The following is a 19,724-nucleotide window of genomic DNA, read 5'->3' on the forward strand; positions in this document are numbered from 1 at the left end:
ATTTACCTTGTCACAATGGCGTAGGTAATATATCACAACATAGTCCACAAGGCTGATATTAGTATCCTAAAAGAGGGGAAGGATTCCAAACAGTAGAGAGGTAATGAGAACACTTTTAGAAGTACTGCTGTTTAAAACAAACATACACAGAAAAAGACCTGTCTCCATTTGTATATTATGTTTAGTTGCAACCAAGACAGAGTGCCAGGAGTCTCTCTGTTCTCCAGCAAGGGAGCGGAGCCTGGTTTGTGTGTGCTCAGGCTAAGGGACAGCTCAGTCAGCAACCATCCCTGGTCAGATCGAGTTATCTCTTGCCTTAGACCTGTCCAGGGTTCTGAAGGATGTGTCACTTGCTTTCTGACCTGTGGCTTGCTTTCTGACCTGTGGCTTTTGAGTGCATACAAGTGCCTTGCCTGACAACCCTAGGTATCCTGTTTCCACCAGACTCCACCATGCTCTTATCCTTGCCAGGACTGGAAAATTCCTAATGGTGGACCCCATATCATATAATTTATTGACTTAAACTAACATTTATACTGCACCTTTCTAAAGGTCAAAGATGTATAATTTTTTTTTATAGTTGCCTACAGCAATTTAAAATAGTATGCAAAATTGTAGTAATGTGCTAAATTGCCCATCATTTGGGCTGGTACTTCCCATGCTGGCAGTGCATCTCAACTGAACCAATGGCACCATCATGGGCAGTATCTCATGCAATCTGGACAATCACCTACTCAATATCTCCAGTGAGACAAGGGACCTTTTTGTAGTAACCAAGGTTCGACAGTTGCACTGGTGTGGAATGCTGTGTCCAGGGCAATGAGCAATGCCTTAAGCCTATGATCCCTCATTCCAGTACTGAACTTCTTAGACCCCTTAAAACAGGGGTGGGGAAACTGTGGCCTTTCAGAGGTGGTTGGACACCTGTAACTTTTATCATCCCGAGCTATTTGCCATGTTGACTGGGCCTGATGGGACTTGGAATCCAGCAACATCTGGAGGACTACATGCCCCACATCCCTGCCTTACCTAGCGAAAAGAGGAACAACTGGTTTCTTTGCATCAGCAATAGTGTGACTGCAATCATTGGTGCTTCTGGTTGCTCCCAATCCCTAATGTATCAGCCCCATGAGGATCACTGCAGTTTGCTTAGCAGAGAAGAGCAGATGAGGAAGGATGGTGACGATACTATGTCTTCCTAATCACATGGCATGTTATGTTACTATGAGATTTACTGGACCAGCCTTCCCTAACCTAGTGCCTTCCGTAACTTTTAGCCTACAGCTCCCATCATCCCTGTTCATCCCTCTTCACTGGGATGGGAACTGTAGTCTAAAACATTTGGGGAGCACCAGATTGGGAAAGGCTACACTGAACCTACAGAGGCCAATACAAAAATGTACTGTTCTAAACTAGCAGTTAAGGGACTGGCATGCAGGTTTTTCTGGAAGAGTCATAGACAGGTTTTAAAGATAAGCTGAATATGAAGATAGGCAGGGGACTTGGGGCTCAACCCCTGGTCCACCTCCTAACACCACCCTTAGGATTGGTATCATATGCCTATGACATGTTAACCTACACATGCACCAGTGCTATTTTTCTAGAAAAAGAGGTGTTGGAACTCACCAGAATCACCTCCCTTGATCTCTTTAAATGACAATGGCACTCACCCGAGAGGTGCTGGAACTGAGTTCTAGCTGAAAAAAAAGCTCTGGTGCTCACTTTCTGACCTATTTACCTCTGTACTACTGCCAGGTGTAATTTGGCCCTTTAAAGGGACTAAAAATCCTATATAGCCTATAGGCCTTACATTATCTGCCCATTATCTAGATGTCCGAAATAGTGAGCAATCTTATGCAATTCAAAAGAAAAGGGGATCCAACAGATTATTACAAATATATTTGTGGAGTGTCCTGTGAATATCACACTGTCATTTAGGTGAACAAATGCAAATTCAGTCAAAAGAAAGCATTTTACGTAAAATAAAATATTTTTCTTGTCTTGTACTATTTGTTTGACATTGTCCCTTTATTATGCAGGGTACTGAATCAAATCAGTGAAGATTAACTAGGGAGAGGGATAAACTGTGTTTTAGGTATGGAATCACTAGTTACTGGAAATTATTAAATAGCACAAAGAGAAAGACATTGAACTGTATTATATATGGAATGCCTTTGAAGTGTGCATTTGCTTTTGAAAAGCATACCAAAAGCTACTGAGATAGGATTTCGCTGTGCAAAATACATCAATAGAATGTATTAAATTCAGGGTCCATGTATTCATTTTAATTTTAATACCATCGTGCAGCATCAAAATTCTTAACTGCTTGTTCTATTTTTTTTTAAAAAAAGAACCATGCAACTGGTAATTTGACCATCACCACAGAATGGACCTAAGACTCTAACAGCACCTGACTATGCATGCCTGTTCAGTAGCAAGTCCCACTAAGTTCCACAAATGTTTAGGATTAATGTTGCAATCCTATACTCACTCATTTGGTAGTAAGACCCATTGAGCCAGTAGACGCGTATAGAATTGCACTCCTGTTTTGTTATTCAGTCATTCTTTTCCAATGAGACATCACAATGCAATGAGACAATCCTTTGCAAGTGTAATCAGTCTTACTGTGTTAAGTGGGGTTTATTTCTTTGGTAATTGTGTCTAGGATTGGAGCCTAACATAGATTGGATGGGTAGGTAAAGGTAAAGGGATCCCTGACCATTAGGTCCAGTCGTGACCAACTCTGGGGTTGCAGCGCTCATCTTGTGTTATTGGCCGAGGGAGCCGGCGTACAGCTTCCAGGTCATGTGGCCAGCATGACAAAGCCGCTTCTGGCAAACCAGAGCAGCACACGGAAACGCCGTTTACCTTCCTGCCAGAGCGCTACCTATTTATCTACTTGCACTTTGACGTGCTTTCGAACTACTAGGTGGGCAAGAGCTGGGACCGAGCAACCGGAGCTCACCCCGTTGTGGGGATTCAAACCGCCGACCTTCTGATCGGCAAGCCCTAGGCTCTGTGGTTTAACCCACAGCGCCACCCACGTTAACATAGATTGGATGGGTACAAGCCCCAAAATTTGGGTAGACTTATTTTTAAAAATTCATAGACATCTGTCATGAACTTTTACATTCTATTTGTTGCTGTGATTGGTATTTACACTAGCCACGTTACTTGCCAGTTAAAAAACGAAACAGTCCAAGTCTGGGTCTGAAGAACTGTGAGCAAAGGAAAAGAGTGGCTAGAGTACTGGCCCAGACATGCTTGCACAAGAAATATTGCAATCTGTAGACATTATAGCAGTTCTGCTTGCGCATGAAGCTGAGAAAGACCAAGAGACACTTTATGTGTGAAAAAATGCACCTTTGGATACAAGCACTGGTTAGCAGAGCATCCTTTGTGTAAGAAATTGATAGCTACATTGCACAAAATGAGGCTAGAAATGCCTTTTAACAGCTTCATCTGATTCACCAGCTATGCCCATTCCAGGCCAGCGAAAGCTTGAGGTAAGCTTGAGGCTGGATTACTGTAACATGGCTTTATGTGGAGCTGCTCTTGGTTTAGAAGCTCCAGTTGGTGCAGAATTCAGCAGTCAAACTGCTGATGGGGACACCTAGCTGATAACATGTAATGCCATTGCTAAAACATCTGAACAGGTTGCCCATCTACCACCAAGCCAGGCCCAAGGTTCTTGTGTTAATTTACAATGCCCAGAAGAACTTAGGTCCAGGGCACCTTAGGGAATGCCTGAACCACTCCACTCCAGCTCAGTCTTTGAGATTTTCTGCAGGAGCACGGTTGGAGTGTTCTCTGAATTGGTAAGGTTCTTTGACAGCAACAAGAAACCGAGCATTCAGTGCTGCGGAATACTCCACAGCAGTTTCTGTTTCAAACACCTGCTGAAAGTGTTTCTATTCCACCAAGCTAAGGCAGGCAATTAAAGAATACACCTTTCTATAATAGTAAACTGAGATCTGATTAAAAAAATTATATGAATTTTATTGTATGGTTTTATGTATGACTGCTGTAAACTACCCTAATGCTTTTAATGAGCAGCAGTATATAAATATTTTTTCTCTCTCTACATAAATAAAAGTTGGGAATGGGAAAAGGCAAATGAGTCGTGCTTCTGAATCAATTTTTAAAAGTTCTGAAGCAATGCCCTGTGAATCTCACTCAGGAATGTTGTAATCCATGTACGAAACTGTGAGGTCTATTTTCTCACACTGGAGACAAGAATATGTGCATACGTTATTGTGGAGCTGATTTTTTAAAAAATGGCAAAGTCCCAAGTGAGTTCAAGAACTCTCTTGTCATTTGCTACTGGGGATGGCTGCTTGTAGTGGTGAAGCTGTAGCAATAAGAAACACCCATTAATTGGTATGGAGAAGGGCTATATCCCTCTGCCTGTGTCTCAGACATAAAGAAAAGCAAAGAACTGTAGGAAGAAAGAGAGAAACATTGGCACTTGGCAGACCTTTGCTTAAAATGCCAATTTTAAACAAAATTCTATTTTTTTTTATAAAAACAACTACTTACTCTACTTTTAACATCCTTTAGTTTGGGAAGTATTTCCAAACCAAACCCATCTGCTTGACCACGCGTCCTGTTCCCTCCATTCATGTAATTTCCAAAAGCCAGGATCAATCCTAAAATGTCTTTCACACTTTTTATATCCAGCAAATCCTGAAAGAAGAATGCCAGTGTTTAACATAGGGAAGCAGAGGACGAGTACATACATACCATTTGAATGTTAGCCTCTTTTTACACTCATGAATGCTTTGCTGTAGAATGAAATAGAATTGCACTGAAATCTTTCAAAAGCAGCTTTTAAACTTCTGATTAAAGTTTTAATCCAGAAACCTGAGGGTAAACATTATTTCTGAATGCTTTCACAACCAGATCTGTGCAATGAAGCCACTGCGTTTATGTTGCCATAGTTCTAAAAATATTTTCATTGCCTTTGCATTGTTAACCGTCTTGGATTTCTTAAGGAAAGGTGGGACACAAATGTCTTAAATAAGAAATGAAAAGTAAATGAATACATTTTCCGGTGATGAAATGTGAGTTGTGTTGCTGTATTTCCTTCTCCGCCCTCCCCCACTTTATTTGAATACATATTATTGTAAAGTTGCTTTAGAACCAGCCCAGATCTATTATTTCACCACAAGTTTACAATCGGTTCTGACGACTACCTTAGAAACACGGTTAATAATATCGACTTTACGGTGCACTGCAGTTATTCCTTCATTGAAGACAGACTGAAAGATTATACATCGAGCACGTTCTGCAAAATTGGAGATCTGGGATAACTCATATAGAAACCTGCAAAAATAGGTGGAAAAAAACAACACTAAAGTTTCCTATTTACCTAATTTTACATTCATCCAATACAATTTATCAGCGAATAATGTCAAACTCCTTTCATAAAATTAGCTTTTTGTGTGATTTAAATGATACAAGATATTGTGCATGTTGCTATTTACCATGAAAGGAGATGGACAGCTTTAAAACTTCAACACTGGAGTTAATGTACATGAGAAACAGCATGAACAAGAACGAGAGACAGGGAGAGATACTGCACTCTGCTGGTCGGGAACAGTTCTATATAAATTGTGTATGCCCCCCTCTCTCTACTGCGGTTGTTTGACAAAGAGAGTAGATTGCTTCCAGATCTGAATATGAACCCAGGAGTTCAGCCATTTCTAGGGTGCACTCCAAACACAATTTGTAGGGAGAAAATCACATTGAGTGCCATGGGACTCAACTTTACGCTGTTGGTCCCAGCACAGAAATCAAGAGTAATATTGTTCTGCCAGCCCTAACGCAGTGATATTGTAAAGATTAATGAAATAAGGACGCAATGCATTTTGCACCCTTGTGTTCACAACAGGACTTCCCCTACTTCTCTTCCACCCCCTACGTGTGTCACAGCAGATAAGGGTTATCATGTCATCTGAACCCAATCTCATGGCGACAACTCGTGGTTAAGGAGGAGAGAGGTGAACCATGAACCTAGGTTCAAACAACACCACACTGGGCTGAAATGAAAGGACTGGGGAGAAGCAAACCAGCTGCAATCTCCTCTCCATGAGCTGCATGTTTGTGCCTAGCCATAGTTTGGCTCAGTGTAATGTGCAAATGCAGCCACTGTATGAAACAAAGACTGTTCTGAGCCTTTGGTCTTCAGGAGTGGTGTATTTGTTTTTAAATCTGTATCTGCTATATTTAATGAATACCACTGGGAAGCTCAGAACATCAGTTCACTGTTATTTGCTAGGAAAAGAAGCCGGAGGTTGGAAAGGGCAGGAAAGTAGGCGTAAGTTAATTTTAAAAGTTTGGCTTTAGACTAAAGTGCCAAACTTTCTGGAATATCGGCCTTTTGAGATTTCCAACAGAAGTATAAGCGGACATCCGTCAGAATGGGCTTTCTAGTGTTGGAATGGGCATTTCACAATTTGGCATGTGGGAGCTTCTTTGAACAATTCTATTCGATTCTATGCAGTGCTATTCCAGCTGTTCTGCTTTCCAAAGACTCGTTTGAATGATAGGAACCTATGGCAGGACCCCTGCACCATCTTACTGTTCTGGTTTATCGAGAAGTTTCACTTCTTCTTCTTTTGAAGTGTCATAATGCTGCTTTATTTTCTCCAGTTCATCCTTCTGCGCTCTCTGCAATTCCAATGGGGGAAAAAAGAGTAATGAGTTTTCTTAGCCTCAAGAGAGAACACCCCCCCCCAAATGTGCCCACATCTTTGGAAGCACTAAATACTTCTTGGAGTGGCAGGGAGAAAGGGGGCTGAATTCAGGGGTAGGGGCTGCTGTCCCACCTACAAAGAGAGACCGACAGAACCATACACGCAACATCAACAGGATGGGTTTTCCTAATAAGGTATTTTCAATGTAGAAGTAATTTTGTTTCACTTGACACAATTCAGCATACAATGGACAACAATTAGATTTGAATAGCTAGTATAATTCTTAACTAATTCTTGTTCACATTCTTGCTCACTCTTCATCCTGGGTGCTCCCACCACTGGTTTGGGAAGCTGCGTGCACATGACATTAGCCGTAGTCCATATCTATCTTGTTATTTCTTACGAAATTCTGTGTTCTGCTGCATTTTCCCGCAAATAAGCCACAGACTGAATTGGAAAAAAATTGGCTGCACTTTAGGCTGGTAATATGTAGACAGGCATTACAATTAAATACACAATGAGGCCCAATCTGTGTCATGGATGTCACAACGTTCTCAGAAACTGCATAACCTTTTGCACATGTGTGTTTGACTGAAACACACAGTGCTATGTGAACTACACTTCCCAAGATGCAGTGGAACTGTCAAATTACATGTGGGTGCATCTGGAGTCTCTGAGCAGGATGTAATCTGAGCAACAGCAATTCGGCTTCAATGTCACCACTGCCATTCCAGAATAGTTATCTGATCCTGGTTGCACCACAGAAGATTCCAACCTGTGCCAGTTATAGCAGGGGCCAATTATAGTGGGGTTCAAACGATATACTCAAACACTGAAATAACATAAGGCCAGGAGAAGGGGTTGAGCAAAATTGCATAGACTAGTCCTGCTCCTTTTTTACCAGTGCCTACAGAAGCCAACCAGCCACCAGTGTGTTTTGGCTGGCATGTGAAGGAGTTGTACTGATGCGGTGCTCCTCTACGTACTCTGTGTTCCTCCTACACAATGTTAGCTATCATGTGATCCCTCAACTCTTGCTCTGCATGTGGCATTACCGCAGGAAAGAATGCAAAATGAAAATGAAGGACTATAGAATACGGAAATGTCTGAACAAAACAAGAACTGTATCTCAAGGTGGGTTCAACCAGACATCTATTACTAAAGAGAATTGGGGGGAGGGGGGGAACCTGCATTTCTGTTGCAGAAAAACAGCATTTGGATAAAGAGAACATGGGACATGCAAGAAGATGGAATATGTGCCCACAGCTCACTTTCTATTTGGGAACTAGCAGTGTGGAACTGACCCTTTTATACTTACGTTCTCATACAGTGCTTCCAGTGTTTCTAAGTCGACGATGGAATGATCCACGTTTAGTATAGCTGTAGAAAATATAAAATCATAAATTAGATAATATGTCACAACTGCGTTTGTTGGCTAATCTGTTGCCACAAACAGAAAAGAAAAAAACTGGGGAATGTGTTATCTTTCATGTAAACGTTTCTCCTACGCAGGCTTACTCATAGCTATGAGTTAAGACACTGAAAGAAGGTGGCTTCTGTCCTCTATACGCAGACATTTTTCACTGACCTTTTGCTATGGAGTTTGGATTACTAGTTGACTCTTTTAGACTACTGATGGTGTGGCAGGTATATAATAATAATAATAATAATTTATTATTTATACCCCGCCCATCTGGCCGGGTTCCCCCAGCCACTCTGGGCGGCTTCCAAAAAAAACAGAAATTCTAAAATACAGAAATCCATCAAACATTAAAAGCTTCCCTAAACAGGGCTGCCTTGAGATGCCTTCTAAAGGTCTGGTAATTGTTCTCTTTGACCTCTAGTGGGAGGGCATTCCACAGGGTGGGTGCCACTACCGAGAAGGCCCTCTGCCTGGTTCCCTGTAACTTGGCTTCTCGTAATGAGGGAACCGCCAGAAGGCCCTCGGAGCTGGACCTCAGTGTCCGGGCAGAACGATGGGGGTGGAGACGCTCCTTCAGGTATACCGGACCGAGGCCGTTTAGGGCTTTAAAGGTCAACACCAACACTTTGAATTGTGCTCGGAAACGTACTGGGAGCCAATGTAGGTCTTTTAGGACCGGTGTTATGTGATCTCGGCGGCCGCTCCCAGTCACCAGTCTAGCTGCTGCATTCTGGATTAGTTGTAGTTTCCGGGTCACCTTCAAAGGTAGCCCCACGTAGAGCGCATTGCAGTAGTCCAAGCGAGAGATAACTAGAGCATGCACCACTCTGGAGAGACAGTCAGTGGGCAGGTAGGGACTCAGCCTGCGTACCAGATGGAGCTGATAAACAGCTGCCCTGGACACGGAGTTGACCTGTGCCTCCATGGACAGCTGTGAGTCTAAAATGACTCCCAGGCTGCGCACCTGGTCTTTCAGGGGCACAGTTACCCCATTCAGGACCAGGGAGTCCTCCACACCCGCCCGCCTCCTGTCCCCCACAAACAGTACTTCTGTCTTGTCAGGATTCAATCTCAATCTGTTAGCCGCCATCCATCCTCCAACCGCCTCCAAGCACTCACACAGGACCTTCACCGCCTTCACTGGTTCTGATTTAAAAGAGAGGTAGAGCTGGGTATCATCAGCATACTGATGGACACCCAGCCCAAACCCCCTGATGATCTCTCCCAGCGGCTGCATATAGATGTTAAAAAGCATGGGGGAGAGGACAGAACCCTGAGGCACCCCACAAGTGAGAGCCCAGGGGTCTGAACACTCATCCCCCACCACCACTTTCTGAACACGGCCCAGGAGGAAGGAGCGGAACCACTGCATGACAGTGCCCCCAGCTCCCAAGCCCTCTAGACGGTCCAGAAGGATGTTATGGTCGATGGTGTCAAAAGCCGCTGAGAGATCCAGCAGAACAAGGAAACAGCTCTTACCTTTGTCCCTAGCCCGCCGGAGATCATCGACCAGTGCGACCAAGGCAGTTTCAGTCCCATGATGAGGCCTGAATCCTGACTGGAAGGGATCCAAATGGTCCGCTTCTTCCAGGCGTGCCTGGAGTTGTTCCGCAACCACTCGCTCAATCACCTTGCCCAAGAATGGAAGATTTGAGACTGGGCGATAGTTGGCCATATTGGCCGGATCTAAAGATGGTTTTTTAAGAAGCGGTTTAATAACCGCCTCTTTCAGCGGGTCTGGGAAGGTTCCCTCATGGAGAGAAGCATTTACCAACCCGCGAAGCCCATCGCCCAGCCCTTCCTGGCTAGCTTTTATAAGCCAGGATGGGCAAGGATCAAGGAGACAGGTGGTTGGTTTCATTCGTCTAAGCAGCCTGTCCACATCCTCGGAGGTAACAGATTGAAATTGATCCCACAAAACTTGACTAGACAGGACTCTAGCACTCCCCCGCCCCGGCCCTGCTCCCACGGTGGAGTCTACCTCTTCCCGAATCTGAGCGACTTTATCTGCAAAAAACTTTGCAAAATCATTGCAGGAGATCATGTGGCCCGTACTGGGCCCGGATGGAGCAGGTGGTTCCGCTAAATTGCGAACCACCTGGAAGAGTCTCCTGCTGCTGTTTTCTGCAGATGCGATGGAGACGGTGAAGAAGGTCCTCTTCGCCGTCGCCATTGCCACTTGGTAGGCTCGAAGTTGAGCTCTAGCCCGTGTCCGGTCTGATTCAAAATGAGTTTTCCGCCACCGGCGCTCTAGCCGTCTCAACGACTGTTTCATTGCCCTCAGCGCCGGGGAAAACCACGGGGCTGTCCGGGCTCCATGCAATCTGAGAGGGCGCTTCGGAGCCAGACAGTCAATAGCGCTGGTTAACTCCGCATTCCAGCGGGCCACCAGGGAATCAGCTGAAAGGCCATCGACATGGGATAAAACATCCCCTACCACTCTTTGGAAGCCAATTGGATCCATTAAGTAGCGGGGGCGGACCATCCGAATCGGTCCCACCTCCCTGCAGAGGGAAAGGGTTGCGGAGAAGTCCAGTTGCACCAGAAAGTGATCTGACCATGGCACTTCTTTTGTTTCGCTTTTACTTAATGTCAGATCACCAGCATCCATAGAGGTAAACACCAAGTCCAAGGCATGTCCGCGGCTATGAGTTGGGCCAGACTTATTCAGGGACAGCCCCATGGTGGCCATGCTTTCCACGAAGTCCCGAGCGGCTCCTTGTAAGGTCGTGTCGGCATGGATGTTAAAATCCCCTAAGACAACCAAGCTAGGTGTCTCCAGGAGCACATCCGACACGACCTGAAGCAGCTCGGGCAGGGAATCCTTGGTGCAGCGGGGAGGTCGGTACACCAAAAGGAATCCTGTACTGCCTCTATTGCCCAACTTCCAGAACATGCACTCAGAGAACTGGGTCTTCCCAATAGGACGCCTGGTGCAAACTAATGACTTCCTAAAAATCACTGCAACCCCCCCTCCCCGCCCAGATGGCCTGGGTTGCTGTGCATAAGAGAAACCTGGTGGGCAAGCAGCGCCAAGAACGGGCCCATCGGCTTCCTCCAACCAGGTCTCTGTCACACATGCCAGGTCAAATCCTCCATCCACAATCAGGTCGTGAATGGCGGTGGTCTTATTCATCATCGACCTGGCATTGCACAGCAGCACCTTCAGGTCATGTGGGTATCCCTTGCTGATTCCAATATCCGTCCGGTCAGGACCAGACCTGGAGGCAGGGATAGTCCTCAGACAACGACTAAGTCTGCCTCCTCGGTAATGACATGGTCTGGTCTTAGCGTAACTCCTCCTCCTACCCGTGACCACTGAGATCGGTTGTTCCAGTGCACACCCCCCTGTGGAATCTGCCCCAGCCATTTTGCTTGCTGGGACCCCCTCCCGGGCAGCCCTGACCCCTCCCCTTAAAAACAAAATAAAACCTCTAAAAAACAGCAAAGAACTCAACAAAAGAAGAACACAAAAAAGACAATAAAACAATAAAACCAAAAACAATAAAAATTACAAATACACTAAAATTTAACAGATTCCCACCCCCAACTAAAAATCCCTCCCACCTACCACCCCAAACACAATAAAACAACAAAACCAAAAACAATAAAAATTACAAATACACTAAAATTTAACAGATTCCCACCCCCAACTAAAAATCCCTCCCACCTACCACCCCAAAGAAGATAAAAACATTAAAAATTCTTTAAAAGGCATTTTAAAAAGGACTCTGTGCTGTTTCAAGTTCCCCTGGGCAGCACCAGCAGCAGAGCGGCGGCAGCAGTCCTTTATGAGGCCTTCCAGGCCCCGCCCTAGACCAGGTGGAAAGAGGCAGGGACAGGGCCTGTGGGCACTCACAGCAGGAGAGAGTCCTGGGCAGCACCAGCAGCAGAGCAGCGGCAGCAGTCCTTTATGAGGCCTTCCAGGCCCCGCCCTAAACCAGGTGGAGAGAGGCAGGGACAGGGCCTGTGGGCACTCACAGCAGGAGAGAGTCCTGGGCAGCACCAGCAGCAGAGCAGCGGCAGCAGTCCTTTATGAGGCCTTCCAGGCCCCGCCCTAGACCAGGTGGAAAGAGGCAGGGACAGGGCCTGTGGGCACTCACAGCAGGAGAGAGTCCTGGGCAGCACCAGCAGCAGAGCAGCGGCAGCAGTCCTTTATGAGGCCTTCCAGGCCCCGCCCTAAACCAGGTGGAGAGAGGCAGGGACAGGGCCTGTGGGCACTCACAGCAGGAGAGAGTCCTGGGCAGCACCAGCAGCAGAGCAGCGGCAGCAGTCCTTTATGAGGCCTTCCAGGCCCCGCCCTAGACCAGGTGGAAAGAGGCAGGGACAGGGCCTGTGGGCACTCACAGCAGGAGAGAGTCCTGGGCAGCACCAGCAGCAGAGCAGCGGCAGCAGTCCTTTATGAGGCCTTCCAGGCCCCGCCCTAAACCAGGTGGAGAGAGGCAGGGACAGGGCCTGTGGGCACTCACAGCAGGAGAGAGTCCTGGGCAGCACCAGCAGCAGAGCAGCGGCAGCAGTCCTTTATGAGGCCTTCCAGGCCCCGCCCTAAACCAGGTGGAGAGAGGCAGGGACAGGGCCTGTGGGCACTCACAGCAGGAGAGAGTCCTGGGCAGCACCAGCAGCAGAGCAGCGGCAGCAGTCCTTTATGAGGCCTTCCAGGCCCCGCCCTAAACCAGGTGGAGAGAGGCAGGGACAGGGCCTGTGGGCACTCACAGCAGGAGAGAGTCCTGGGCAGCACCAGCAGCAGAGCGGCGGCAGCAGTCCTTTATGAGGCCTTCCAGGCCCCGCCCTAAACCAGGTGGAGAGAGGCAGGGACAGGGCCTGTGGGCACTCACAGCAGGAGAGAGTCCTGGGCAGCACCCCAGGTAGTGTGAATGGTGTAAAAAGACAAAATGTGCTCTTATATGAAAGAGTTTACGTTAGCACATTGCCTTTAACTGGAAGCCCAGCAATGCGTTGAAGGATGAATCAATGTGGCAGATAAATCAAATCCATGTAATCAGAAGTGAAACTAATGTGGACGCAACATCATGCCAGCAGGCTCTTTTTATGCATCTACGGCTATTATTACTGATCACATTTTCTACGATAAGAGGAAATTTGAATTAAATGTAAAAGAAAGAAAGAAAGAAAGAAAGAAAGAAAGAAAGAAAGAAAGAAAGAAAGAAAGAAGAGGGTTGGCATTTTGATAGCAATGGCATCATGTGGATGACATGAAAAACTTGTATGCATGAATAGCACCAATTCCACAAAAAATCTCTCAGCGGAAGCACTTTTTGTATATAATATCACAGAAACCCATGAAAGGCTTTCATTTATTTGAAAACAAATTATTGTTTATAAAACCCACAAATGTAAGTATCCCAGGCATAACATTTTAGTTTGCATCTTAAAGAGAAATTGTTTGCTTAAATGAAAACAGTAGGAATATTAATAACTTTGACTACCAGCTATGATTCTGCATCTGCTGAAGGTTTAATAGCTGGTATCTTGATTTCTGCTGCACATACTGCCTTACCTATAAAAGGAGAAGTGACCACTCACAGCTAAAGAGTTTAAAAGCTCTTGCTGAGTTTTGTTTTTTTCTGTGATGTTTAAATAACATCTTTAAATAATTATTTAAAAGTAATAAGGTTGCTCCCCCTTCTACCTCTAACCCCATGATTTTACATTGTGAAATTAACCAGCAGGCTAGTAAATTTTCTCCGTGGCAGGCTAATTAATTCTATTAAAAGGTCCAATGACATTTAGAATGCTTTAAAATTCTGCTTGTCAGTTATGATTCTGTGCCTAACTTGGAAACAAAGGTGGTTAGGGAAAAGGTAAATATTATGAATGGCAAATATAAGGTCTTAACAACCATGGGAAATATACATTTATGATTGTTACTGAACTTTATTTAAAACCTACAATGCATTCAAATCCAGAGTTGCATACACGGTACACATATCTAGTGCCTTTGTGAACAGGGTTTCCCATTTACTTCAATGAAGGGAACAGCTCTGCTCATGCATCCTTTTAAATGGAAGAAGCCACCTTTCTATTAAGGTAAGTCATAGAATTGTAGAATTGGGAGGTGACCTAAGGGTCATCTCGTCCAATTCCCTGCAATGCAGGAATCTCAGCTAAAGCATCCATGACAGATGGCCAGACAATCTCTGTTTAGAAACCTTCAATGAAAGAGAGAGTCCACCACCTTCTGAGGGAGCCCATTCCACTGCTTCTACATTGGTCAGACCAAAACCGACCCAGGTGCTAATGTTAATGTTGATGTCAAAGTTTATGTTTAGTTTAACCAGAGTGTGAGATGGTGGCAGTGCACCCCCCCCCCGGCAAAATTTGTAGATCCAGCACGGCTTACCCCTGCCTTTGTCACTCAAATGACACACATATAGCCTACAAATCAAATGCTGCTTGATTCTTCCTCTCTCCCCCGGCCCCCATATTTTGAGTGAGTTGCAAGCCACCTCCACCTGACCTTTGGCAAGTCTCACCTCCCACTGCAGAGTTGCGATAAGAGAAAGTAGCTTGCAACCGTCCTGTAAAGGAATGGGCTGTTCCATTTCAGGCCAGAGGTGGGGCTACTTCAATGACCCCTTCAGTCCTCCTCCCAGGCCTCACCAAACATTTCATTGCATACAGAAGTCTCGTGCTCCATTGACCTGCATGCCGATCAGTTACACTTTTAAGCACTAGAATCCTAAAAATAGGATTAGATAATAATCTTTATCCTAAAAATATTTTTTTTTGCATGAAGTAAGACCCAATTTAGAACAGAGACTCTTGTCTTTGATGATAACTTTTATCTTTCCACCCCCTCAGCCACAGTTACCTGAGCCCAGACTGCAACATTTGGCTGCAGGGCCCCCTGCTTCAATTAACTAAGGTGAGATTACTGCAGCAAAGCCTAACACATTTAGAAACTGGATTCCAAAGCAGCTGCTAAAACCTCATTTTTACGTTTAATCTTGGTGAGCCGTCCTTCTTACACTGTCAGTTTGGTTAGGGTATCTCAGCTACACCTCACAATATGTCGAAAGGAAATAGATGCATGCTGTGAGGAGCTGGTAATTTTATTGGGTTCCTCTACCTTTAAAAATCTGTTACTAGGACAAGTCTGGTTTCTGGACTCCTTTTTTGTAGGGAAATTGAGGCAAACGTTTTTATGTGGCCCTATGGTGTCTGCTCACAACAAGAAGAATTTATATACATAAGGATAATTAGCACAGTATTGCGCCCATTAGGATAAAATAACCGTCAGCAAGGACAAAAAGCAGATCAGCACCATACATTCAGCCTAAGTGCCACACATAAAAATACTTGCTAACTGCATTACACAAGACGGCAGCAGGACAATAAACTTACTATAAAAACAACTTTATATATATATATATATATATATATATATATATATATATATATATATATATATATATTACACACACACACACACACAATCTAAAATTTCACTATTTTTTTCATACCCGCATTCCCCACCCCCCAAAACAGTGTGAACTATGTATTGATAGAACAAGATTTAAGGAAGCCTAATAATTAATTTGAGAGTATATAAAGCTGTGGGCATTTGTAGTTCTTAAAGATTTAACTCTAAATAGTCCTCTAAATTAAGAAAGCTTTAACTAGCAGAAATTCTGCTCACATAAGTGACAGGCAGCTTCCAAACAGCAAATATTCTAAGTAATAACTCCCACAGAATAATAATATTACTTCATTCATATATTTCCTTTCCTCCAAGAAGCTCAAAATAGTGTACAGCGGTACCTCTGTTTTCGAACGTAATCCGTTCTGGAAGACTGTTCAAGTTCTGAAACGTTCAAAAACCGAAAACTAAACAGCCGACAGCTAGGCCTCAGGATCTTGCACTCAGCGGAAGTTGCGTGGCATGGTCGACTTCCGAGGCGTGTTTGAAAACCGAAGCACTTACTTCTGGGTTTACGGCATTTGTAAACTGAAATGTTCATCAATGGAGACGTTCAAAAACCGAGGTACCACTGTATATGGTTCTCCTTCTCCACATTTTATCCTCACAATAACCCTGTGATGTAGGTTAGGCTGAGAGTTGGTGACTGGACCAGGATCATCTCAGGTGAGGTCCTAGTCCGATACTCCAAACACTATGCCATTTGGGCTATCAAATTACCTATTTTATATACTAGAATTACAGTACTATTTGGTACTGAAGACAAACACAGATTTTTTTAAAAATTGTTGGCATAGGATAAATCCTACACTGATAAAAAATTCAACAGATCCAGACTCTTTATTTCAGATGCATAAGCTCCTCTAAAAGCTCCTTCTACTATTTGACTGTCATGCAAAAATGCTGTAAGATTAATGAGGCAGAAAAGCAGTCTGGGTATAAAAGTGGGCTTAGAAGGTTAGGAAAGCTCAACTGCTGCATGAAGTCATGAGCAAAGGACTCGGGCAACTCATGTTAACCTAACCACATCAGGCTTGGTGCCCGTAGGCAGATTCACAAAAACCATATGCTGCAAATTATCCAGAACAAAGGAAATAACGTTTAAAGGAAATTGTTTCCCAACTTCTGAGTTGTATATTAGAGCTTGCCCTGTATTATTTGGACAACACACACACACACACACACACACACAGAGAGAGAGAGAGAGAGAGAGAGAGAGAGAGAGAGAGAGAGAGAGAGAGAGAGAGAGAGAGAGAGAGGTTATATACTATGAAAGTGACATAGTTTTTAACTTCTGCATACAGTAATCTGTTACCAGAACCAGCAGCTCCTTATCAATCATATTCATGCACTACAGCTGTTGAATGATTTTCTCATGTGTCTTCCATAACCAGCAAAATGACAAATTATCCAGGGCTTTTTCCTATGCCAGAGAAAATATTCTCAATACAAAATTCACTCAATAGTTTCACTAAACAGCATCAAACTGAGATGCACATATGTCTTCACGGCTGCCAGTTTTCCTGACCCTGTAACTGGATAGATATTTGACATGAGGCAAAGAATAAACTTTGCATGAACTTATTACAAGAAAAGTTGAAAAGCACTTTACCGTTTTCTTTCACAAATTGCTAAGCAGATGACCTCTCTAGAACCTTGAACGCATGTACGGTAGTACTGTCAAATTATTGTTGTTATTATGTTAAACGCCTACATTGGTTAGGCAGCAAAGGGCATGATTTTGCATGAATGAAACCCCAGAATCAATTCTCCAAGTTTGGTCTCCCAATAAAAGACTTGGGGATGCAGAGTCATGAAAACCCTCTGCTTGAGATCACTGAATGTTTCTGACAGAACCTCACAATACTGGGCTAAATGGGTCACTGATGACACTTACTGAAAAGCACCTTCTTATATTAAATATATAGCTTTGCCAACTAATGTGAAGGCAGGCTTCAAAATGTGGCTTTCTGTTTCGCCTTCTTAAAAAGCTTCTTGAATTACTTGAACTATGGCACATCAAAGGGTGGTTGCAAGATGGTGGGCTGAGGAAAGAGGGTTGTAGCTAAGGCTTTGAGGAAAGCTATTGTTTGCAAGACGTTATGTATGCCTTTAACTTAGAAGAAACTGCTTGAAGAACCTTCCACTCAATTTGGGGGTGTGGGAGTCTCCCAAACATCCATTCTCACTAGGAACAGAAATCAGCAAAGCTCTTGGGTTGGGTAATCTGCAGCGAACAGAGCCTTATTTAAACAGCAAAGAATCCTATGGAAAAGTTGTGCCTGGGCCAAACGGCAGGGAAATGATTGGCTGTGTACCCTCACCAACGCCATCAGTATAAAATGTAACAGAGGCTTTGGTTGAGATCACACCATACATTTAAAGCGCATTTCCCCACACAAAGGATCCTTGGAACTGTAGTTTACCCTGTGCAGAACTTCAATTCCCAGCATATACTTTAAGGGTATGGTGTGCGTATGCAGCCTCGGTCAGCGATTTGCTGTTTTGTTCTGTAGCTGCACAGCAGCCAGAAGGAAGAACCCTGACAAGCTTCTGCTGACATTCACACACTACGAAGGAGGTAAAAGTTCCAATTGCCTGGGTCTCAAATGAGCTTCCGTGGGAGTGAATAATGGGGTACCTAATAAAGAAAGGATCCTGACAAATCCCTGATGTTCCATGCTGTCCTTGGAATGAGCACTTATTAAAAATTTGCAAATACTTCTAAGCAGCATTTTAGGATTTCCTATAGGTATCAATTATTTTCCAAGAAGGAGACCTACAAGGTCATTCTATATGTCAACAAAGATATATAAGTAGTGAAAAGCACTTTGATTCCAGTCAATAATGGTGTTGAGGAGACAGAGGTCTGGGAATGCCCAGCCTAGAAAGAAGCAATGACATGCTAATAATATATATTTGCTTTTTATGAGACACATCCCCTATTTTAATCTGGCACAGAAAGGTTTTGATTTTCTTCCAATGGGGAGCTCAAACTACACACAAGGCTACAAAACCATTCTCTGTGCTTAATATTGTTGCCTTTTGTCCAGCAGTGATAGCACCATTCTACCTTTGTCAGGAATAGAAAATGTCACCCTCTCCTAAGAAACATCTGTGGATGATTCCTCCCGCAAATGTGGCGGTCCTCAATTTGTTGGCTAGTAATCAAATGCAAACCAAACCATATGTGTGCCAGATGTACAGAGCTACACATACTGCCATTGCTAGACAACATGAAAAACTGCCAAGTATGTCAGTTACTGGGCTTAGACACAACCGAAGGTGGAAATCTCTCAATGCAAAAATCCTACACCACCCTGAGGTAGCATTACATTGCCTTCCTATTGCTTCTCTTTTATCTTCTCCCTAGTTTTGCATGGACATCTGCGGATGCGATAGGTTTTCGGAGCAGAAAGAGTGTCCCGTTGATGCAAGCTCAGAGGTTATTTAAAAATAATTTCTCCAGGCACTATGGCTTGGATCCAGACATGTCTTTGCAGAAGCAGAAGGGCCAAGTCCCCCATTCTGTTGCAGACCCCCCTCTCTGCTCCAATCCCATCACACTCTGTACTGAATGTTCCCTCAGTCTTCAGGGGCAGCAGCTGAGTCGTGAACCAGGAGAACCCCGGTTGCACGAGTAGATTTTTTAAAAATACCTTTATTAGGCATAACAGACCCGACAATTTCAAAACAGACATTATAAATAAAATACTTAAATTATAAACTCAGTGAGGTAAAATATATGTTAATTAAAACAATATATCAGTTCCACATTACTGGCATGAGTAGAATTCCAATCATCTATCTCTGGACCCAACCTTTCATTCTAATTTTATTTTTCTGTCATCAGTTGATGACATTGGAATTACATACAGTAACAGCTTATCTCTGCATTTGGGGAGGGGTTATGGGTCAGTGGTCCTATGAAGCAATGTGATGGGACAGCTGCATGCACACCTGACCTTGCTGTCACTACCTTGACTCACTCTACATCTACATCTGTCCTAACAGGTGCCAGCAGCAGGGGGTACAATGGTCTCTGTCTCACCTCTCATGAGCAGCCCTTGGCTGACAAGACAGGAAATGATGATGCTGATGTTTGTTACTATGCTCTGGTAAACTATAATCCAGAAACCCCCAAACTGCGGCCCTCCAGATG

The 19,724-nt window shown here is 44.1% G+C and overlaps 1 protein-coding gene across 3 annotated transcripts in view; it reads right to left on the reverse strand.

Moving 5' to 3' along the window:
* FMN1 (formin 1) overlaps positions 1-19,724 on the reverse strand; it is a 178,424-nt gene that overhangs the window by 56,570 nt on the left and 102,130 nt on the right. For all 3 annotated transcript variants that reach the window (XM_035110687.2, XM_035110681.2, XM_035110694.2), the window contains 5 exons: positions 8,017-8,078; positions 6,584-6,672; positions 5,196-5,325; positions 4,540-4,686; positions 7-66 (listed from right to left, as the gene is read on the reverse strand). In XM_035110687.2, the coding sequence (XP_034966578.2) occupies positions 7-66; positions 4,540-4,686; positions 5,196-5,325; positions 6,584-6,672; positions 8,017-8,078 (488 nt within the window). The remainder of the gene's footprint in view (positions 1-6; positions 67-4,539; positions 4,687-5,195; positions 5,326-6,583; positions 6,673-8,016; positions 8,079-19,724) is intronic.

Source organism: Zootoca vivipara, chromosome 1 (assembly GCF_963506605.1).
Source record: "Zootoca vivipara chromosome 1, rZooViv1.1, whole genome shotgun sequence".
NCBI classification, from domain to species: domain Eukaryota; kingdom Metazoa; phylum Chordata; class Lepidosauria; order Squamata; family Lacertidae; genus Zootoca; species Zootoca vivipara.